The sequence below is a fragment of the Onychomys torridus genome, chromosome 21, assembly GCF_903995425.1.
Source record: "Onychomys torridus chromosome 21, mOncTor1.1, whole genome shotgun sequence".
NCBI lineage: Eukaryota > Metazoa > Chordata > Mammalia > Rodentia > Cricetidae > Onychomys > Onychomys torridus.
In genome coordinates this window covers 14,667,544-14,688,633 of record NC_050463.1, presented here as the reverse complement: position 1 = coordinate 14,688,633, position 21,090 = coordinate 14,667,544, and the positions used below count along the sequence as shown (strand labels likewise).

Genomic DNA, 21,090 nt, shown 5'->3' with positions numbered 1-21,090 from the left:
TTAGGCTTTTGAGCAACAGTTCACCTGAGATTCATTCTGGATGAAGACTCAGAGGCTTCCAGTCTGAGGAAACAGGATCAGCTGAGGAACTGGTCAAGTGAGGAAGCCGTGGCTTGTTCTGCTTCTCTGATCTTCCAGCATTCATCCCAGTACATGGCTTGGGTTTGATTTTATTAATAAGAACTTTTAAGAATCATACTACAGTAATGACTCTCCATAAGTTCAGGAATAGCGAGACCCTAGGATTCTCTCAAATGGACCAGTGCCGAGAAAGCTGGCATCTCGGGTCTTTTCTATGTGAAGTGAGAGCTCTGCTTAGAATCTTCCACACAGGGATTGTCCTAAGCAAGATGAAGATAGTACTTCTGATTGTCTCTTCACGTTTCTTGTTACTGGCACTGTCATGGGCGTAATTTCCCCCTTTCTGCTTTTCCTTGAATAATTAAGCAATTCATATCCCTCTCATCAGACCTCAACTGTAAGAAAGAAATTTACCTTCTTTTTTTTTTACTTTTCAGGGGTTTTAATGGTCAAAACAGAGAGGTCTGGTTCATTTCAGCTCCTTCACTGCCAAACCAGGGGGCAGGGACTGTTTCAGCTTCTCAGCCTTCTCCTTGTCTGTGATGACCAGGGTATAAAGGTACCTGCTGCAGCGAACCTTGAACGTCACATTATCCTTGTTGTTCTTGATCTTGACAGATTTGGCATCCTTCCGCCGGGCTGTGAGCAGAAAGTCCTTGATTTCCTCAATTTTCCGAGGCATGGGGACCGATGGGCGCTGGAGACCACACAGCGGCAAGAACCAAAGAGAACGTAAAGAGGAGAAATTTACCTCTTTAAACCCCATACACTGCCAGAACTCTCTTTCAAGAAACCATCTTTAGCGATTTCCATGCTAAAAAATATTCTTCAGTGTAAACAAGTACTTAGGATTCCTTAGTTACCACGAAGCGATGAACAATATGAGATTGTGTATTGGAATGGCAGATTCAACAGTATAGTGAAGGAGACACATAGTGTTTTCTTTCCCAAGTTCTTGTATTTGTTTGCATTATAGCTCAACTGTGCAAAGAACATGTACATTTTTTCCAAAGGTATGTGATTATTGTATGACTTAAAACAAGTTGAGAGGCCAAGTTTATTAGTGGAAGCAGATGTTCAATGTACACACCACAAAAACTCATTCAGCAGACTCCCCATAACTGCTATCTACTGACTTTTATGTGACACAATAGGAATCACTACCTGTATATGTGTTCATGTATGTGTGCAGGTACAAATACGCATAAGTACATATGAGAGTCAGATGACCACCATGATATCATTACCAGAAATGCCATCTATTTCTTTCATAATGTGGTCTTCTCATTGTCCTGGAGCTCACCAAGTACATTAGCCTGGCTGACCAGTGATCATTATGGGTCTTCCTTTCTCCATCACCCCAGCACTGAGTTATAAGCACACACCACCGTGCCTAGAATTTTAAAATATGGATTCTAGGATTCAAACTTAGGTCCATGAACTTTAAAGCCACGTGTTTTACCTTTCAAGCTATTTCTTCCACTGGTAGAATTTCTAACTTTTAAAAAGAATCTGGGAATGCATATTTTAAGTGGATGTGTACAATGTGTAGATTTTGTGAACTATTTCCAATAGAGCATTATGTAGGCTTACAGGTTATATTCCTTTATCAAGAGTGTGTCTTGTCTGTGTGTGTGTGGAGCCAATGGCCAATTAGAACTTCTCATATAGAATAAGAAAAACTAGGGTAAGGTGTACATTCTTTCTTTTTTAAAAAAAAAAAAATTATCCAGTATCCATCTGAAGTGAATCATTAATAGGTGTCCACTTGATATAAAAACCTGCCATTTGGAGTAAAAGGAAAATTACATCTTATGCAATGCAAAACCATTCACTTAAATCTCAAATCATGAGTGTAGGGAAAGCCAAAGGAAACAGAGAGGAGAAGGGAGGCAGAGGCCACAGTCAGTGAAATGGCAGAACGTGGTATCTCAGAAGGTAGGAAGTTACCTGAGCATCACAAAGTCTTCATGAAAATGGGTAGGCCTGAGTGGGAATTCATACTAGAGTAGAGCATGACTTTTGATTTTATGATGGGACAAAAGCAGAAACAGCACTTGTGCTTGTTTGGATAAGTGTAGCTGGAGTTATCTCCAGTCTTGTCTGGGTCCGCAGTGACTCAGACTCAAATAATCACTCAGAAGCTCATATTAATTAAACTGCTCAGCCATTAGCTCAGGCCTAACACTGTCTAGCTCTTACTCTTAAACTCATCCCATTTCTGTTCATCTACACCTTGCCATGTGGCTCGTGGCTTACCAGTATCTTACATCATGCTTCTCCTCATGGTGGCTGGCAGCATCTCTCTGCCTCAGCCTTCTTCCACCCAGCATTCTCCTCTCTCTTTGTCCTGCCTATCCTATACTTCCTGCATGGGTACTGACCAATCAGCGTTTGATTTATCAATCAATCAAAACAACATATATTTACAGCATACAGGATATCCTACAGCAGATAAGTATAACCTTCATAGGCTTATATATTTGAATGCTTAGTTATCAGGGACTGACACTATCTGAGAAAATTTAGGAGGTGTGGTCTTGTTGTGGTAGATGTGGCCTTGTTGGAGGAAGTGTATCACTGAGAATGGGCCTGGAGGTTTGAAAATCCCAAACCAGGCCCTGTGGCTTCTTTTCCTGCTGCCTACAGATCTTCTTGTACAACTCTCAGCTCCTTCTCCAGCACCATGTCTGCCTGTGTGCCACCATACTCTTCACCATGATGACAATGGACTAAAACTCTGAAACTGTAAGCCAGCCCCAATTAAATGCTTTCTTTTATAAGAATTGATGTGATCATGGTGTCTCTTCATAGCAACAAAACACTGTCTAAGACAGTAATATGTTTGGAAACAATATGGGCTCTTTAGTTAATTGACAATTCTAAGAGTCTAGGCCCAACTACCACATAGTAAAATGAAACCAATTGGAGTTTCTAGTTTGGTTGTTCTTGGCTGAGTTTCCCAACCTTGTGATAGTTGAATAAGAAAAGTATGTCACAGCACAATGGCCAAGACCAAAAGCTAATGTTTTGGTTTGCTTTGTTTTTGTTTGTTCCCTTCTTTATTTTAAGGGTGCTTTCTCTTTTCAATTTGAGGTGTTAGGGTAGCACTTAGGGTCTCACACACTGGACAAAGACTCTACCACTGAGCTTCACATTCTATGCCCCATTTATTTACTTTTTACTTCCAGATAGGTTCTGGCTCAATTGCTCAAGTTGGCTTTGAACTCATTCAATAGCCCTGTCAGGCCTTGAGTCTATGGTCCTTCTTCCTTAGTCTCTTGAGTAATTAGGATAACAGGTCTCTACCAACCAACTTATATTTGAAAATCTTTTCAATGTAAAGCAGAAATGCCTTTTTTTTCTGTTAAGGAATACATTATCTCTGTGCAAGTACTTAATTCTGCAGTAAAATGAATGGGACTGGATAAAGTATAAACATGAGTGTGACTATGCATGTGTAGGACGTGTCAGATTTTGTTAAGGGGACTACTGGATGGAAAGCCATAGTTTTTTGACCTCTGATTTGGAGGGGAAGATACACTGAGATAAATAGGGGTGGGTATATAGAGAGTGACTCTAAGTAAGGCAGGCATAGTAGGGTGCATCTTCAAAATGATGAAGTTTCCCCAAACTCTGCTGAAAACTAAGGAAAAAAGGAAACAGAATGACACAGGAAATGTGGGAAGGTGATCATTTTTAAAACACGAAGGGTTAGTACTGCATCAGATCCAAGGGGAAAAGGAAAATGAGCCTGTTTGAGGAAGCTAACAGGAGACGAAAAGCCAGAGCATGGAGGTCAATGGACTCAGAGACTCATCAAACACCAGGGTAGAAAGGACTGAATGGAAGGAGGGTGGTGATGGAATAAACCATTGCAGTGAAAGGGCTCATGAAGTAGATGTGGGTTCTAAGGCTACAGGGACTTCTCTGAGCCAGAGGTTCACCAGCCTTGCTAAGCAAGGCCTGATTTTCCTTTCAGTCACTGCCCTGGATTTCTTATTCCATTTCTAATCAACTATTACAACCCTGGAAAGCAGACAGAAAATTGAGAAATGATGGGACAAGTTGGGCCTCTGCTCATGTTTCTCTTTGCCTCATCAGCACCAGGCTCAGTTGACACCTTGCCTGATTTCTGAAAGCTTTGTCTATTCTGGAAGGCATTTATGACCTTGCAGACACAGTGTGGAGTCTGCAGAGTACTGAGCCTTGCAGATGTCATTAAGGCAACATTCTCAACTGATATAACAAATGCGGCCAGCAGGAGATCCAGGGAATTGAGTTTATCAAGGGGACTTTTGTATTCTTATTATGCAGTTTAACAATTCGGGATCACCAAATCACATATCATCATAACTCCCTTTCTGCCAATATTTTACCCTTTTCTTTCAAGACTCACCACTGAATCATTTCATAGAATGCTTTAACGACAGTGGATATGGATTCAGTGTGGTTTTGTAATAAATCTGCAGCTGCCAGGCTTTTCTAAAGAATTATAGGGTCTCTTTTCCACGCAGAGAGAAATGAAAATCACACCAAAGAGTAACACCTAGGATTGAAAGTAAAGACTCTTGACTCACCTTACAAGAGCAAAAATTCTCTTTTAGTTTTTTTCTCCCAGAGTGCCTCTTGATCTCAGGGATGATGCCCTTTATGTGAAGTAGATGAGGTAAAGATCTGGTGAGGAGAGAATTGCCCCAGTGGTCTCCATTCTCAACAAGCCCAATTTACATCTAGTTCATATTTCCATGCAGGCTGTTGGCACCTAACGTGGTACCTCACACATGAGTTGTTCAGGAAGTGGAAAGCATGTCTGATGATTAATTACGAACATCATTGTTCTTCCCAGGCCTGGGAGAGGCAATGGGAAGGTCTTCTCTTTTTGTTATGACTCTGTACTAAGTAGAGTACCATGAGGACTGGGATGCATTCCAGGGACTTTTATTTAGGGACATGAAAACTAGGCAACCTACTTTCTCTGTTTCAGTCAGATTTAGGCCGATGTGATGGAAATATTTTGAAATGATAGACAACTAGATCCTGTTTCTGCACTTTAGCCTACATCCTTGAACTTAAACCTCTACTTATGATTTAGGGAAGCTTGCTAATGTCTATGCTGGGATCAGCGCTAATTATAACCTTAATTATTTTGAAATTATACAAGTATTGAAATTATACAAGTGATTGGATGTTTTCTCCATTTGAAGAGAGGCTGAGACAAAAGATCTTATTGACCATATTTGGCTCACACACTTCCTTTGTTATTTTTCTACTGTTTCTGCAGGTAATTAAAATCTATGAAAATTCAGAGCTAAATCTAGTGGTTAAATAATTCATTGTATATTTAACAGACAAGCTGTACTCTTCACTTATTGAAGGTACAATTAAAAACACATAAAACTTTAATTCATATAATGTTTAATTGGTAGGTTTGGAGCCAATTATGGTGCCAATGTACTCGTCCCTCAATTTTAACTCCTACATTATTTTTCATTAAAAATGTTAAATTAAAAGAAGTTGTCATTAAATATCAGGGAAAGCTGTCACTGTCACTGAACCTAGCAGGAGGTAGCTGTTAAAAAAGCCAAGATTACTCCAGGAATGGCTCCAATGGACTTACTTCTTGATAATCATTGTTAGGATAACACACACACACACACACACACACACACACACACACACATACACTCACATACACACTCCCTCACACAAACACACACTTTCTCTCAAATCCATATACACACTCACATAAATAAACTCACACACACACACACACACACACACACACACACACACACACACACAGAGGCATTGTTATCATAAAACCTTAAGCATATGTGTAAACCGAAAACTAGATAGTGTCAAGAGCAAAATGGAATAAACCTGACTTAACATTTTACAACATAATAAAATCAACAGGCTTAGAAAAGAAGAGGTATGCCCTAAGACTCAGGATCACTCATCCAAAAATCGGAATTGTGGCTGTCTGAACCTCTTAGGTCTTTTCCTTACCTGGGAGAGTTTTTACAAATAAGAAAAGGAAAGAAAATCAAGTCATGGTCTTTGGTAATGTTGAACACCTGATACAAACTGGAGATGTTGTCTTTGTCCTTTACTGTTTTAGGGTACTGTCAGAGAGGGCTGCAGTTTGTATTTGCAGTTTTGATCAAGGGAAGGTTAGAGAATCACCGTTCCCTCTCTTCGTTGTCTTATTCTTTTCCTTCAGTTTCTTTGTTTTCCTGAAAAACCCGAGTGAAAAACTTTTTGTACTAGATGGTGAAGATTACATAAAGCATGAGTGGGTAGCGTGCATCTTGCCACTGAGGAAAAATAGAAGTTAAGTCCAAGTTTGGGGACATCTGTGCTTTTATTCCAGAGCACTGTTTTCTATTATTGAGAAGATGTGTTGGCTATTTGTCTCATTGCTGCAGCGAAATTACTCAACAAAGACAAGCTGGGAAGGAAGGGTCCATATCCGCTTACAACTCCAGGGTGCGCAGTCTACCATGGCAGGGAGTGTTATGGCAAGAACAGGGGGACTGGGGTTACGGCCAGTCCACTGACATAATGAGACTGATGAATGCCTCTGTTCAGTTCTCTTTCTTCTTTTGATTCAGTCTTAGAACCCAGTTCATGGAATGATGCTGTCCACATTTAGGGTGGGTCTTTTCATCTCAGTTAACCCAGTCCAGAGAAACCCTGAGAGACATACCCAGAGATTTGTTTCAGTGGTAATTCTGCTTGCACCACATTGGCAGGAGAAACTATCAATGATGCTAAAGGATCCTGGGCTGGCTGCATCCCAGCTTTCTTGCACAGTCACCCCCCTTTTTTTTAAAGTGGTTTTTGTTTGTTTGTTTGTTTTTAAAGAGAATTTGCTGTTGGAAGGAATGTTATTTTGAAGATTTCCAGGGAAATCCAAATATCACACAACACCTATGGGATGGTTCACATTAAGTAAAGCTTCCAGGATTGGGCATCCCTGGAAATAATACAAGTAGAGTTGCAGGACTCTGCTGCACTGACATGTTCCTCTGCTGAGCCTGTATGAGCCCTCAGATTTACCCAGGGATAACCCTCCTAACCTACTCCATCTGCCTGCACTCACTGGCATTTGTATAAGCTCTCAGATTTATCCAAAGGTGTTCCTCCTATCACCTGCCCCACCTGCCCCCACTGCCCCCACCTCTGCAAACATATGCATGAGCTCTCAGATTTATCCAGAAGATGTCACTCCTATCATCTACTCCATCTGCTCCCACCTCCACTAACATCTGTGAAAAACATCTGAGCCAGGTACGGTAACACACACCTATAATCCCCACAACTGGAGTCTGAAGTCGGGAGGCTCTGAAGATGGAGGCCAGCCTGGGTGATATAAGACCTTGTCTTAAAACCCAAACTAATTAAAAACTTCTGTGATTAGAAGGGAGCAAACCCACCTGTGCTGATGATAACTCTCAAGAGAGAAGAAAAACATAACTAGTTCATAAGCAGTCTTCAGCTCCAACCTTGGCTGTGGTTCCTTACATCTCTGCCATACTGGCAAGTCATAGGCTACTTAGAATTTCCTGTTTGAAACAACTGGCTTTACATAGATGAAGAGAGCATGGTCAGAATTCCCTATTTAGAAGTGTGTGTGTGTGTGTGTGTGTGTGTGTGTGTGTGTGTGTGTGTGTGATGTCAATCACAGGAAGTGCTCACAGATTTTCCAGATGCCGAGTTCTCACCAGACTGGAGAATATGACTAGGTGTGTAGGAATCACTTTCCACCCAAATTCTGTGATTTTGTAGACACATCACACCACCTCTTTCATGACTTGGTGTGGCATACTATCAGAATAGACATTCTGGATTTTACTCCTCGCTGGACCTCCTGTTAATTGCATGCCTTACTGTTCTATTGTCCCACACCAGCTTTGAAAAAAAAAAAAAAACCTTATCTTAGAATTGTTATTGGGATTTTAGTACTTTGATTAACAAATTACATAACCAGAGACGGAAAACAGAAGTATTTCTAGGTTTTAGGTAGTCTTCCTTGGAGCTATTTTTTCCGTATAGGTACTGTGATTTTTGGTGATTAATTTAGTGGAATGTAAGATTGCTTGGAAATGTGTATATTGTATTATAGCTGTTACGACTTCCAGTTTAAGTCAAACAGTGTCAAAAAACTTACAGAAATAGCCCTGGGTTTCTACCTGAACCCGTTGGTACCTTTCTTTTCCCCAGTGTTCTAAGATTTCGTGATGTGCCTTTCTGTGGCTCTGTTTTCATTCACATCCCTCAGCACCCAGTGGGCACTTTTAGTCTGGAGTTATATATGCCTTTCACGGGGGGAATTTTTCCTGTGTAATTCCTTTGATAATTCTCCTCTCATGATTTTTGTAGCACAACTATTAATACAATGAAAGTGGAAGAAAGTTTACATGAAAGCTCCTCGGTTATGTAACCCAAACATAAAAATAGAAGTGGAAGGAGACAGATGCCAGGTGCCAGCCAAAGAGTTGGCATATATTTATCAGAGGACTCTGAGACTTAGTGCAAGCAATTCTTGCTATTATTTATTTAAAGTTTTCAACAGCTAAATTAGCCAAAATGACTCACAGTATTTCAAAAGATCGTTATTTGTATAATGTTTTCCTTAGGCAAGAAGGAAAATTTGACTATGAAGAGCTGTTAGGAGAGGACAAGAATTGAATGGAGAAAGTAGATGGAAGGTGGCATGCAGGTAACACATTCATGAGCAGCCAGAGCTGAGGGCGTGAGCTCAGATATAACAGTATTCCCTTCTCCATAGAATTGTTGTGTTCCACTATAAGCTGCCTCTCTTCAGTGGCTCGGTGCCCACTCAAGGAGGCTTAGAATTAAGATGGTTAGTACATGGTGTTAAATGTTTAACCTCTTAATTTAACAGGAGGTTCATGCGATGGTGCAATGTATACTACTCTGTCTTTCCCAGTGGAGGCATATTGGAAGATAACTTCTACATGAGACCTGAGTCTTTCAGAGGTTTCTTGCCCTGACTTACCTCAGGCTCTTCTACTATCCTGAATACCTGAAAAACCTCTGTCAATCTGTGGCTTAAACAAGAATTTCCCATCAGGCTTTGCATCCAGGTACCTGGCCTAAGGCAGCAATTAAATTTTTAATTTCAAATAGCTATCTTGCCTGATTGATCCTGTTTGCACAGGCATCCTGCTCCTACTAAAGGAATGTGGTATTTTGAAAGGATTGTGTTCTGTTTTTTTGCATTCTATCTCCTTTCTTTTTAGCTGTCTGATTTGCTTTCTCCCTTACCATGGAGACTTTCCTCAAATGGCTGCCAGTATTTGAATATCCATTCCTATTTAAGGCAGATAAAGATGCTGGAAAGTTGTTTGAAGCTGCAGTTTCTGAAAGAGAAAATAAATCTGTAAGAAGGGAGGATAGAGCGATAAACGAGTAGACAAACAAACATGATTTGTTAAGTGCGCTGTTTTGCATGATTATGAAGGCTGACAGGTCTCACAGCAAGCTTTACAAAGGAAATTAATACCATAGGCCAGGCCTAGTCTAAAAGTTTCAGAATTAGGGAAGCTAATTGTCTCTTTTCAGGGCCAAAGACCTCAAAACCTGGAAATCTGTTGTTCCAAATTCCACAGTCCAAAATTTGTAGAATACAAAGTTCTGATATTCAGAAAAGGATGTCCCAGCTCTGAGAGGAGAGACTTTCTTCTCTTTTATGTTTTATATGAACCCCAGTCAATCTCGTAGTATCTGCCCACATTGAGATAAATCTCCATCACTCATTCCAACAACTCCATCAGGATCATCCTCCCAGACATACCTGAAAACAATGCTTGCCAGATGCCAGTCTGGGTGAGCTTGGCTGTCTGCGTAGTTCCCAGAGCAGATAAAGAAGGATTGGAGTACATCATAACTGAAACAAAGCTTTGAAAATAACTTAAAGTTAGACTAAGATGTCTTTGTCAAATAACTTTGAAGGGAAAAAACCAAGAAGACAATATAAAGTTTTAGAAAGACACATAGTTGAATGAGGAACTCGTTAAGGTCAGGGAACAAAACAAAGCAACCCAATTATCATTAGCTGACATGCATTTCTTGCTAGGATAGGTTGATGATCAAAGGTGATGATTAATTCCTTATACCTGTTTCTTCCCTCAGTCTCCTGCTATAAAAATCTATTGATGAGTGAGTATGTACCATAAAGATTTAGAGTAGAGATGACTGATTCTTTTTCATATATAAAAGTTTAGATTTGTGATTCCTTTAAGATTTCTTATAAGATTACCTTTTGAGATAAGTAATAAAGTGATTGGTCCTTTCTTTGTAATTGCAGAATGAAGCCTGCCAATAAAAGAACACCTTGCTTCCTTACACTCTATTAATCTATAACAAGTGGCTTGGGTGTGAATGTATGATAATTTGTTTTTCACCTGTAATATGTAAAATGTTTAATCATGTAAGGAATATGGGAAACATGCTGCTTTTAACTTGTATTTATTGTTGTCATTCACTTGAAAAACAGAATGTAACTACATTGTAATTTTTATATTACCTGAAAGAATTTGCTGGGGTTTATAAGTTGTAAGTCAAAACATAGAGTTAAAATGTGTTAGAAGGAAAACATCAAGAGAAACAGAAGGGACATTTCTGGAGGGAGATAAGAAAGAGAATATAGGACACAGAATGGAGAATACAGAAGAATAAAGAAGGAGATCATCAAGAGAGTGTGTGAGTGTCTTTTCCCTTAACCCTCTCAGATAAAAAAGTCAGTATGCACCACCCCCGTGGATCCCCTTTGAGCCATGCACTGCTGGAGGCTGGTACTCCAGCCAGGGAAAGCAGTCATTGTTTAATGAGCAGCTTTTACTTGGTCCTCTTATTTAGGTAGGTACAAATGCTCATCACTATGTTCAACCCAATATACCTGCTGCCAGAGCTTCTTACGTTTTGTTTTTCCAGAAGATAAGCCTAAATCTCCTACAAAAATCAGGGGAGTTCTGAGGTGATCAAATGTTGATTATTATAAGGACTTCCAACTCTACATACTTTTACATACTTCTCATTTTGTAACAACTTTTCTGAATAGAATTTCCTTTTATTATCCCATCAGCATTTGTTTTGATTAAAATAGATCTCTTTACAACATTTTACTTCTTTAACAAATGCTTATATCGAGCTTAGTGTCTACCACCGTGCGGCTGGGCATGACTGACACATACTCATTTCCTTATCCGAAACGCCTATGAGATGGTTCTGTCATCACCAATCTAAGGACCACGTTCTCAAGGCCACATCGCTGCTACACAGCAGTGCTAGGTTTCAAATTTAAGCAATTTGGCTCCATCTTGGTCTTTTCTGCTTAGCCACATGCCATGCAGCCAAACCACCATTATGACTTGGCATTGAGAACAGATGAGTCAATCAAGGTGGAATTTCTGTTTCCTCTCCTGTGTTTTCATATACATTTCCAGAGAAAGGATGTTTATAAGGCTTTCAGAGATGCTTTAGGTGTCAATGTTTAGGCTGGATACAGATGTTATTCCTGAAGCCATAACTTGTGTTTGGAGGGACAGGGATATGAGAACAAAGTAGTTTAGGAAATAAAAGCATAAGGCCATCTAGCTGCAGGGATTTGGTCTCTGGGGTTTGTGGTATCTTTTCTGTCTTGGAAAATCATATGAGTCTATGTTTGTAACAGATTTACCAAGTTGTTCCTTACATAATAAGTAAAGCATGGAAAAACTATGTGTTTAAGAATACAGTATAATGCTTTGGCACATTGCTTTTGCAAGACCATCATCCAAATCTAGATGTCAAGTGCGTTCGTCACAGCCACAATTTCTTCACTCCCCCTGGCAATATTTCACTTGCATCCCTGTCCAAGCCAACTTACCTATTCAGAAGCCCCATTCCCATGGAAACTGATCTGCTCTTGGTCAGTAACCATAGTGTGCATTTTCTAGGATAGTATAAAATGGAATCAGGAAAGTATAACACATATACCTTTCTCTGTCTTCTTTCCCTCAGAATCATTATTTGAAGATCAAATCATATTTTCAATGCACTGACAGCTTATACTTTTCTCTTTCTGAGCAGGGTTGCATTGTGTGTCTATATATCAGTTCATTTATTTCTCTATTGATGGATATTAGCTTTCATTATAATTTTCAGCAATTATAAATAGAATGGTCATGAAAATCTGCATATGACACATTTTTAAAAATGTTTAATGTGTTATTATGTTTTCCCCTAAAGCTATAGACATTTTTAATCAAACAAAACAATCGGTTATTAAAGTATAAAACAAGTCTTTACATATGCATTTATGTAAAAATACAACTCTTGCATGTCTATATCTGTATCGTGCTTATAAGGTTTATTCCTTTACTCTACCTATGTAATGAGATCAGCATAAAAATTATACCAAAGTCTCAGGGAGATTTGAGTTTTTCTGCTTTAGAGTTAGCTGCATTAGGGAAGGACAATATGATTTTCCCTACACAAAAGTTCAAAAATCAATGATTCTGTAGTCAGCTCTTTGCATGTTGAAATGTAGATTTCAGAGATGTGGGAACCACAAGAACAGTGGAAGAATATCTCTTACTTTTAGGTTCTGCAATGAGAGGTAGAGCCACACTACCTGTCATAATGTGTGGTTCTCCAGACACAAGAAAAAATTAATGAGACAAAGGAATAACAAATCCCTATTATACTGAAATATTATAGATGGCTGTGTAGAGATGAGCAGAGGTGTGTGGTAGAAATTACTGAGAGGAGAGAAAACATTACAAACAAAATTCCAGCATTGTTCTAATCCATCAAGAGTTCACTCTGGAAGAACAGAGCAAGAAGACAAAATCCTTCATCTTTGTATTCACTGTTAGGGTCCGAGAATCCAGGAATAATTCACCACGAAAAGACCGGGTTTGAGCAAGCCATACATTTATTTAGGAAAACAAAAACAAAAACAAAAAACTGATATCAGGGAGGCGACAGGGTTCATACTCCAGACGGCGTTCCTGAGCCACGGGCAGCAGCCAGTTTTAAAGGGGAAAACCACAGAGAAAGCTCTCGAGTCCCATCCAATCATATGGGTACTTTCCATGGTGGCACACCTTCAGCCTCTCACGGAGTTCGGTGGTTTCATGGATTCAGACAGGCTGTGGGTCAACCAATCAGAAGGGGGTTGGAACATGTTAGTGATTTCCACTTGTGCAAGGGGCTTGGGAACTGCAGCCTAGCCTCAGGAAATTGTGAGTAGCAGGTCAGAGCAGAATGGCAGATTGGGACAAAATGGAGTTTCCGCTGCTAACTAGGATCACCATTTACCACACTAAAATCACTAACGATGAGGGTATTAACAGTTCAGCCATCAAGTGGCTGTTTCTAGCATAAATCTCCTGCAGGACTCCACGGCTCAACTCTGTTATTATTCTTTTGTTTTTTGTTTGTTTGTTTTTGTTTTTTTTTTTTTTGTGATACTTAATTTATGCAATCTCTTTGGTTGGATTCTTTTCTCCCTACTTTTTAAACACGAAGTTACCTAGGGTTTAATCTTGTTTGCTCCTTATTCAGCACGTTCTATAGTTGAGGTTGGGTATGCCCATAGAATGAACTACTTGTTAAACATGAGTGATATTTCCATGCATGCCTTGTTGCAAATCCCTTCCCCTAACACTGACCCCACCACCAACCAACAACTTATCATCTGTACTTCATTGCTACAAGATCACTCTGTACAGAATGATTCCGTTGGTTGTCTTTCTTCTCCTTTACCTACTTTCTACATAGTTTCTTCTGTATTAGTGGTGTTAATACTTGCTGAAACACCTAAATAAGATAAGCATGAATTATTACAGCTTTATTTTTCCTTCACACTGTTTTCACTCAGACACTTTTGATCTTGACTTTTCACTGTTACATCTGCTCACATTTCTCCAACAGGAAATATTTGTTCATATTTCTCTCACCAGTAAGTTTTCTGAGATGGTATATTTAACTTTAGGGGACTTAACTTTAATGATAAAACTATATAACAATAAATAATTGTGTTGTTTGTGTCAATGAATTGTTGAAGGGAGTCAATAATTAATAGAACCAAACAGTCTTGGACACACAATCAAAGCTCAGCAAATTTTACTCCTGTCTTTGTCCCCACTTTATTTTCCTATTAAACCCACAGACAGGAACTTGGGTAGGGTATTGAAAAAAAAAACCGTGGAGAGAGGGGATCAAATAAGTAGTAATCCAAAGGAACAAAGTTCAGTTGCACAAACGTGAGTCCTGGAGACCTACTGCTTAGCATAGTTACTATAGCAACATATACTAAAATCTGAGACTCTATTACTGTCATTTTGCAAAAGTAGATAAGTCGTCAAACTTTGTACTAAATACTTGTTTATATCCACAGATTAACTCTGTTCTCAGCTTTGGTCAGAGAAGCTTCCTTCTGCATTGGGCAGAAGCAGAGATCTACAATTGGTTAAAAAAAATGCCGAGAGTAAATGACTGTCAAATGCTCAACCCAATATAGGACATGCACATCAAACCCTCTGAGGCTTACGCAACATTCCAGAAAAGGGGCCAAAAGGATGCCAGAGCCAGATGATGAGGAAGCACGCTGAGTCTGCTCTTAGGCACTACAGAGCTTTTGCAATAACAAAGTCACTATAGCACTGGTTACCTGCACGTGACCTAGATGAGATCAGGCCCTTAAATAGTCTACAGTGACTACAGGATGAGCTCAGAGGCCCAGACCCTGCTGGAAGACACATTGGTAGCTATAGGCTATCAAGTATGGGGCGGAGGGATGATTTCTTCAATGACAGCAACTGGTTAGTTGTCTGGGCTCAACTAAATCTCTCTCTTGAAATTAGCCCTACATAAACTGAATGGGTTACATAATACTACAGATCAAGAAGAAGGAAAACAGTTGATAAGAAGAAAGAATTCAGTAACAGCCAGAGGAGAGGGAATATAATGGGGGATATATGTGACCAGGATATTATATGCATGTATGAAAGTGTCAAAGAATAAACACAATAATTTGGTAATAAAGTAGTTATTGTGCTAAACACTTTTATCTCATTTTAAAAAAAAGATAAAACAGCAAAATTTTTTTTAAAAATTGTCCAGGTTAGGTAGGTTTGGTTTCATGGGTAGATACTAATTTCCACACTCACCAGGTTGTGTATATTAATTATGTACACAAGAAAATAATTGTGAACTTTCAAAAGCAAAGTACAGAAAGGAAAGATGTATCTTCTCATACATATAAGAACTAGGAGTTTTTATTCTATTTGTTATAAACTAATATGTACAGGAGTGTTAACTATACTCAGTGTTTGAACACATGGAACACCCTTATGTTTGAAATAAATGAATAAACTGAAAATTTATTGGATGAGCTACATATTAGGATAAATGGAGAATAAATAATATTTAATCAATCCTTGATAAACTGAAAGGAATTAGTATGAAACCTTATTCATCAGCACTTATTGGCCTTTGGTCTCCTCTTGAGTAACTGACAAAGTAGAAATGCACAAGCGAGTGTTGCTGGATTTCACAGTCTACATTGATGGGCAAGAGGTTACATTGTGAGCAAAATTGCTATCCTCCCAATCTTACCCCTACACATTTTCTAAATATCACCACACTAAACAGAACCACCAAATCCATGCCTCTGCAGAATTCCCAATTGCTCTGTTATAAGCTTTGAACACAGTAGCTGCTGCAATGAACACTCATTCTGAAAATGACAAAGTAAAAATTATACTCTTAATTACTCAATGGCAATCTTTCCGATGTGAGAGCCCAAGCTTAAACATTTTTGTTTTCTCTTTGAGAAACACAATATATGTTCAACTGAAGTGTTTGATGAAGACCTAAATAAATTCTGCTTGGGGAAGGAAGACGAACAATGGTAATTGTCTCAAGTAACAAAAGGAGTCAGTAGTCCTGGCTGATGGTGACACCACCCTTGTCTTCTGCATTCAGCTGGCTAAGAATAGAGCATCTACGTACAGATAATAAATTATGAGATCTAACATTGATCTTCTACCTCTACTCACTTAAGATGTATTAATTCATCATTTTTATTTTCTTTGGAACATTTTTTCCTGGATTTTATAGAAGCAATTTGTAGGCTGCTATGTTTAATCTTGGAATTAGTAAATTATATATCTAGGTGTGTCTCTAGGGGAGTTACTGACAATGTTAGATCACCAGGACTTTGGTTAACTGATGGTTTAATCTAATGATGAATTCGGGATTTACTGACTGGATGATTGGGAGGGGGTAAGACTGGAAGACAGGGTCTCGTTGGAGGAAATGGTAGCTGAGGATGTGCTCATGAGGAATGATCTTGGCCTTGGCCCCTTCCCCTCATCTTTACTTCTAGGCTACTGTGCCATGAGTAGCTTCTGCCATTATGATCTAGTGGGACTGGAGCCAGCCCACAATGGACAGATGCCGCAGATACCATGAACTAGCACAGTCCCTTTCTCTTCTAGTTGGTGTTGTCAGGAACAGTGTCGTGGAAAGGCTCCTAATACAGAGGCCGGGTTGTTTCTCTAGAGAAAGCACAAAAGCTAACTCATACTATGAAACATTTTCTCAACACAGTAGACATTTGGTCCCACAAATTAGAGAGTTTGACTTCATTCATGCTCTGTAAAGTGTTACAACATTCATATTACTGATCTTCCATGTAGATATTTAATCAATAAGCAAACAACTTGTGAGTGTGTGTGTGTGTGTGTGTGTGTGTGTGTGTGTGTGTCATTAGGTATGCATGCTTATATACATGTATGTACATGTATGTACTTGCTTATCATATAGATGTCAAAAAAGGGTATGGGTGTCGGCCTTCCTTTGAGGCAGGATCTCTCCCAGAGCCTAAGGCTCATGCCATCTCAGGTGCACTGGAAGCTAACAAGCCCCAGTAATGCCCTGTCTCTAACACAGTCTTAACTGAGGTCAATCTTGTTGATTTCTGAGGAGAGCTATTTAGTGTATGGTCAGATAGATCTCAGCACTCCAGGTTATTACAAAGAAAAGACAGGAAACATCTGATAGCTGTCATGAATTTGTCAGCATCTCCTGTTTATAGAGAAGTCGTCCTCTACACTTTTATATTAATCTGAGGCCCCAGATTTGCCTGCTTAGGCTAGTGAAAAACAAACAGTTATTTACCCAGACATCTAGTGAGTTTTTATTTAGTATTTGGTACATAAAAAACACCACTTTAGTCTGTAGTGATACTGAGATGGATAAAACAGAGTATAAGTTTTCAAGCATCTTTTGATATATGGGGCTAAGGTTTTATTTCTCAAAGAGAAGAAAATGAAAGGAAATATCACTTTAGAGCTACACTATTCTAAAAAGTGTTCATGTTCATAAGTCTTCAGATAATGTCCTGTTGATCCTCAAAGGTACCTACAAAAAGCAAAATTGTCTTTTCTGGGGATACTCTTCCTGCTTTATCAAGACTTATCATTAACTTAGGGAAATGCTGTAGCCGGGGAAGCATTGTGAATTGCATTTTTGCTGCAGGTGAAACAAAAACACCTTTTGTTTTGCTCTGTTTAAAGTAGTGGAGCACTGAGTAAAATAGGAAATAGCTCTTAAGATATCATGTAACATAATCATGGCCTTCAGCAAAGACTGTGTCCATCAAGCCAAATCATTAGTGAAGCTCTTCAGTGTGTTAAATCCAAATTGCACTTGGTCCAGTGGATAAGGGCTTTTAATGTCAATAAATGTTTTCCTAGGAAAAAGTTAAATTCCTTCTTTATGAGGACTCTAGGAATAGAGAGATTTTTTTTACTTAGTAGAAGTGAAGACACTTTGGCTGCTGTTCTAGGAAAAAGAATGTTGGGGGTTTCCAGTAACTAGACCATCAGCACATTTATTGAGATTCACAAGATGCTAGCTAAATTATACATTAGTAGGTAATGAGAGAAATTGAAAAATAATAATTCAAGTGACCTTAAGGTCATGTATATGGCCAGGTCAAGATCTTAAGGTCATGTAAATGGTCAGGTCAAGAAAAGAAAGTCATGGGAGGCTAGGAAAAAGATTTAGGGAGAGAATGTGGTGGGCCTGAAGCAGAGTAAAAGCTGAGCAGAAAGTCAGGCCAAAGGAAATGAGAAGATTTGTTATAGGTACATAACAAATAGGTTATAGGTTTTTAGGGTAGGATTTACCTTTGTTTATTCTCACTGCTGGGAACACTGAGGCAGGAGCTAACTACAGTAGACGACAGAGGAGTAGAACTCATGGTGGAAACTTCAAATGGCTCTTGTGTTACAGAGAACAGAATGTGGGGTTTAAAGGAATGTTGGGGGCTCAACAGTAGGATCAGGACCACTAGGGGTGAGAAGCAGAAAATCTTGCTCAGTGGGAGACAGCCAAGTAGACAAGACAGACAGAAGCTCTGAGAAGTAAGGCCAGTGAGGGCAGGCTGGCTGGCCTCTTTGAAGTCCTTGAGAAACACGCTGGGTACTATTGCTTTTCATATGTGCTTCCTTCTAATACAGTCAGTAACAATAGACTACATTATAAGTAACAATGGCTTCTAACAAGCAAGGGAGACCCCCAGAATGCCTCATAGACAATGAGTTACCTGAGAATAATTGTATCTACTTCATGATAGTGGTGAGAACCAAGAGAGCTCAGTATAATTAAGCTCTTGAGACCCCTGCAAAGTCAGACATAGCAACAACAGCCACGGTCAACAGCTGACAACTGAAGTGTAGGAGATGGACAGAGAGTAGCTCCAACCAGTTCTCTTACTGTGTAGGCAGTGTATGCACAGAGCATGATCCAGGGTGTTACACCCAATCCCATAGTAATTACCTTAGCCCTTTTCCAGTTTTTGGCATAGCCCTATAAAAACCCCAGACCAGGAAATTAGATGGCATTTCCCTCTCTTGGAAAAGCCTCCCACTCTCAGAATTTTCATTTTTTTAATTCGGTTTCTCACTTTTCCTCAGTTTCTCACTTTTCTAGAGTTGCTTTGCATGCACCTATGAGAATCTACATCTTTCAGTCTTCACTGATGTGAGAGACTTAGAGTTACTGTCTCAGTTTGACTTTGATCTTCCAATACCCGAGTTTCTTCATACAAGCATAAGGGGGCTAAGGAAGGTCTGAGCCAACTAAAAACTCTGCATCCATGTGTTACGTAGTTCCAGGGAGAGCAGTCCATTTGCTGTGTCAACATTTCCTTCACATGGAAACATACTTTCCTGAAGGGACAAGAAAAACTCATAAGCTCAGAGAGTTCAGAAAGGTGGCTAACACCAGCTGGGGAGAAGACTCTCCAGGGAGCCAGCCGATCTGCCTGGGATTTGTACAGACAGCTCCCAGAGTGCAGGGTGGCATGAGATTTCTGTGCTACAGCTGTCCTTGAGTGACCCAGTAAAGACACTGACTTGGCTGGAATCTTCGGGCTGCCATCAGTGCCTTCTCATGGATGAATAGACATTCTTTCATCTCTCCCTGAAGAAAATACACCACCATTCTTATTAAGAAATTACTATTTTAATATGAGTCCATTTAGCAATGTGAGAACAACATTCTCTTCTAGCTATTATTATGTTTTAGTTAGTTTGGTTCCAAATTCACTTGGAGAATATTTCAAAAGCATATTTTCTGTCCAATTATTAATGCACATGAATGTTCTAATTTTATGATATCTGGAAAATATATTCCATGTTAATTCTCATTTTTTCATTAAGTATGTCTGCTATCATTCTAATACCTCATGCTAAGTTTTACCTAGGAACAACTTAACATTCATTTTTATCATGAGCCATTTTGTTAATGTTCTGTAGTCACAGAGTTGAGGTGGGGGTAGAAGGAGCAAACACAGGGTTTTGAGTTGGCCATATCTGGTTTTGATTCTTGGTTCCACCATTTACAGTTGGTGTCTTAAGCCACGTGTCTCACTTCTCTTGAGCTTTGGTTTCCTACACTGTAAAATTAGCGTCACTATGGTTACCCTGTAGTACTATTTTGAGAATGAGAATTAATAATTGAGAAGTGCTCAGAACACTCCTTGGCTCTTAGTGGCTAAGAGTTAGTATTTTCAATATTGCTACCAGTTATTAAACTTGGTAATTGTTTGCTTTCCTTGAAGACAAAGATGTGAGGAGTGATACCTTCTCTTGGGGATGAGGAGGGAAGGATGGAGAATAAACTCAAGGGGGAAGTGTGTAGCCTGGTGTAGTAGGACGGCATGGCAGCTCAAATCCTGCCTTGCAGCCTCTGGGAAGCAAGGAACTATTCATAATCACACAGCAAGAGAAGATTTTAATGAAAGAAATCAATATTAGCAACCTCTGTGTTTTCAGCCGTTCACTATCAGGCTTCATGCCTTTCACATTCATTTTTTGGGTTTTCCTGGAGCTTTTCTGTTACGTAGATGTAACGTCTAAAGTCTCCGAGTTGACCCATCCCACGTGTAGCTCATTCTTGTGGGCTACACATGCACAATAACAACTCTGATTGCATAATTACACATCAAGCGAACCAAAGCAAGGAAACTCTGAAATCCAAATTCCAAATGTCTGTCCAGCACAGTGAATTAAACAGCTGAGTCCTACCTAACAAGGGATTTCATAAACTACTCACTGAAAGCTGTGTTGTGTGTGAGTGTGTGCATGCACATGCATGTTTACCGCATGTTTACCTTTACTTTTTGAACTTTTTTTCCCCAACAAATGGAGAGTGCAGGAAGATGGACACACTGGCCAGGACACCCCGCTGTTGGACAAACATTACTTGCAGCTCATTCCTGGCCCGAGTGACAATTGCTAATAAGGTTTATGATGAAAAACTATACTTCTACATTCCTGTTTTTTAGGTCAATTGAGTTGATTAAGTTCTGTTTATACAAGGTCAGAAATTATGTGCCTTTAAGAAACAAACAACAAACTCAGAAAATCTACCATAACCAAAAAACAGTTAAGCAAATACATTTTCCAAAATGCCCTT

The 21,090-nt window shown here is 39.4% G+C and overlaps 1 protein-coding gene across 1 annotated transcript; it reads right to left on the bottom strand.

The window, feature by feature from the left end:
• Positions 1 to 506: 506 nt before the first annotated feature.
• On the bottom strand, positions 507 to 785 carry LOC118572009 (60S ribosomal protein L38-like). Its single transcript, XM_036171409.1, has one exon. It carries the CDS (start codon positions 761 to 763, stop codon positions 551 to 553), a length of 213 nt encoding a protein of 70 aa, XP_036027302.1. The 5' UTR covers positions 764 to 785; the 3' UTR covers positions 507 to 550.
• Positions 786 to 21,090: the final 20,305 nt, after the last annotated feature.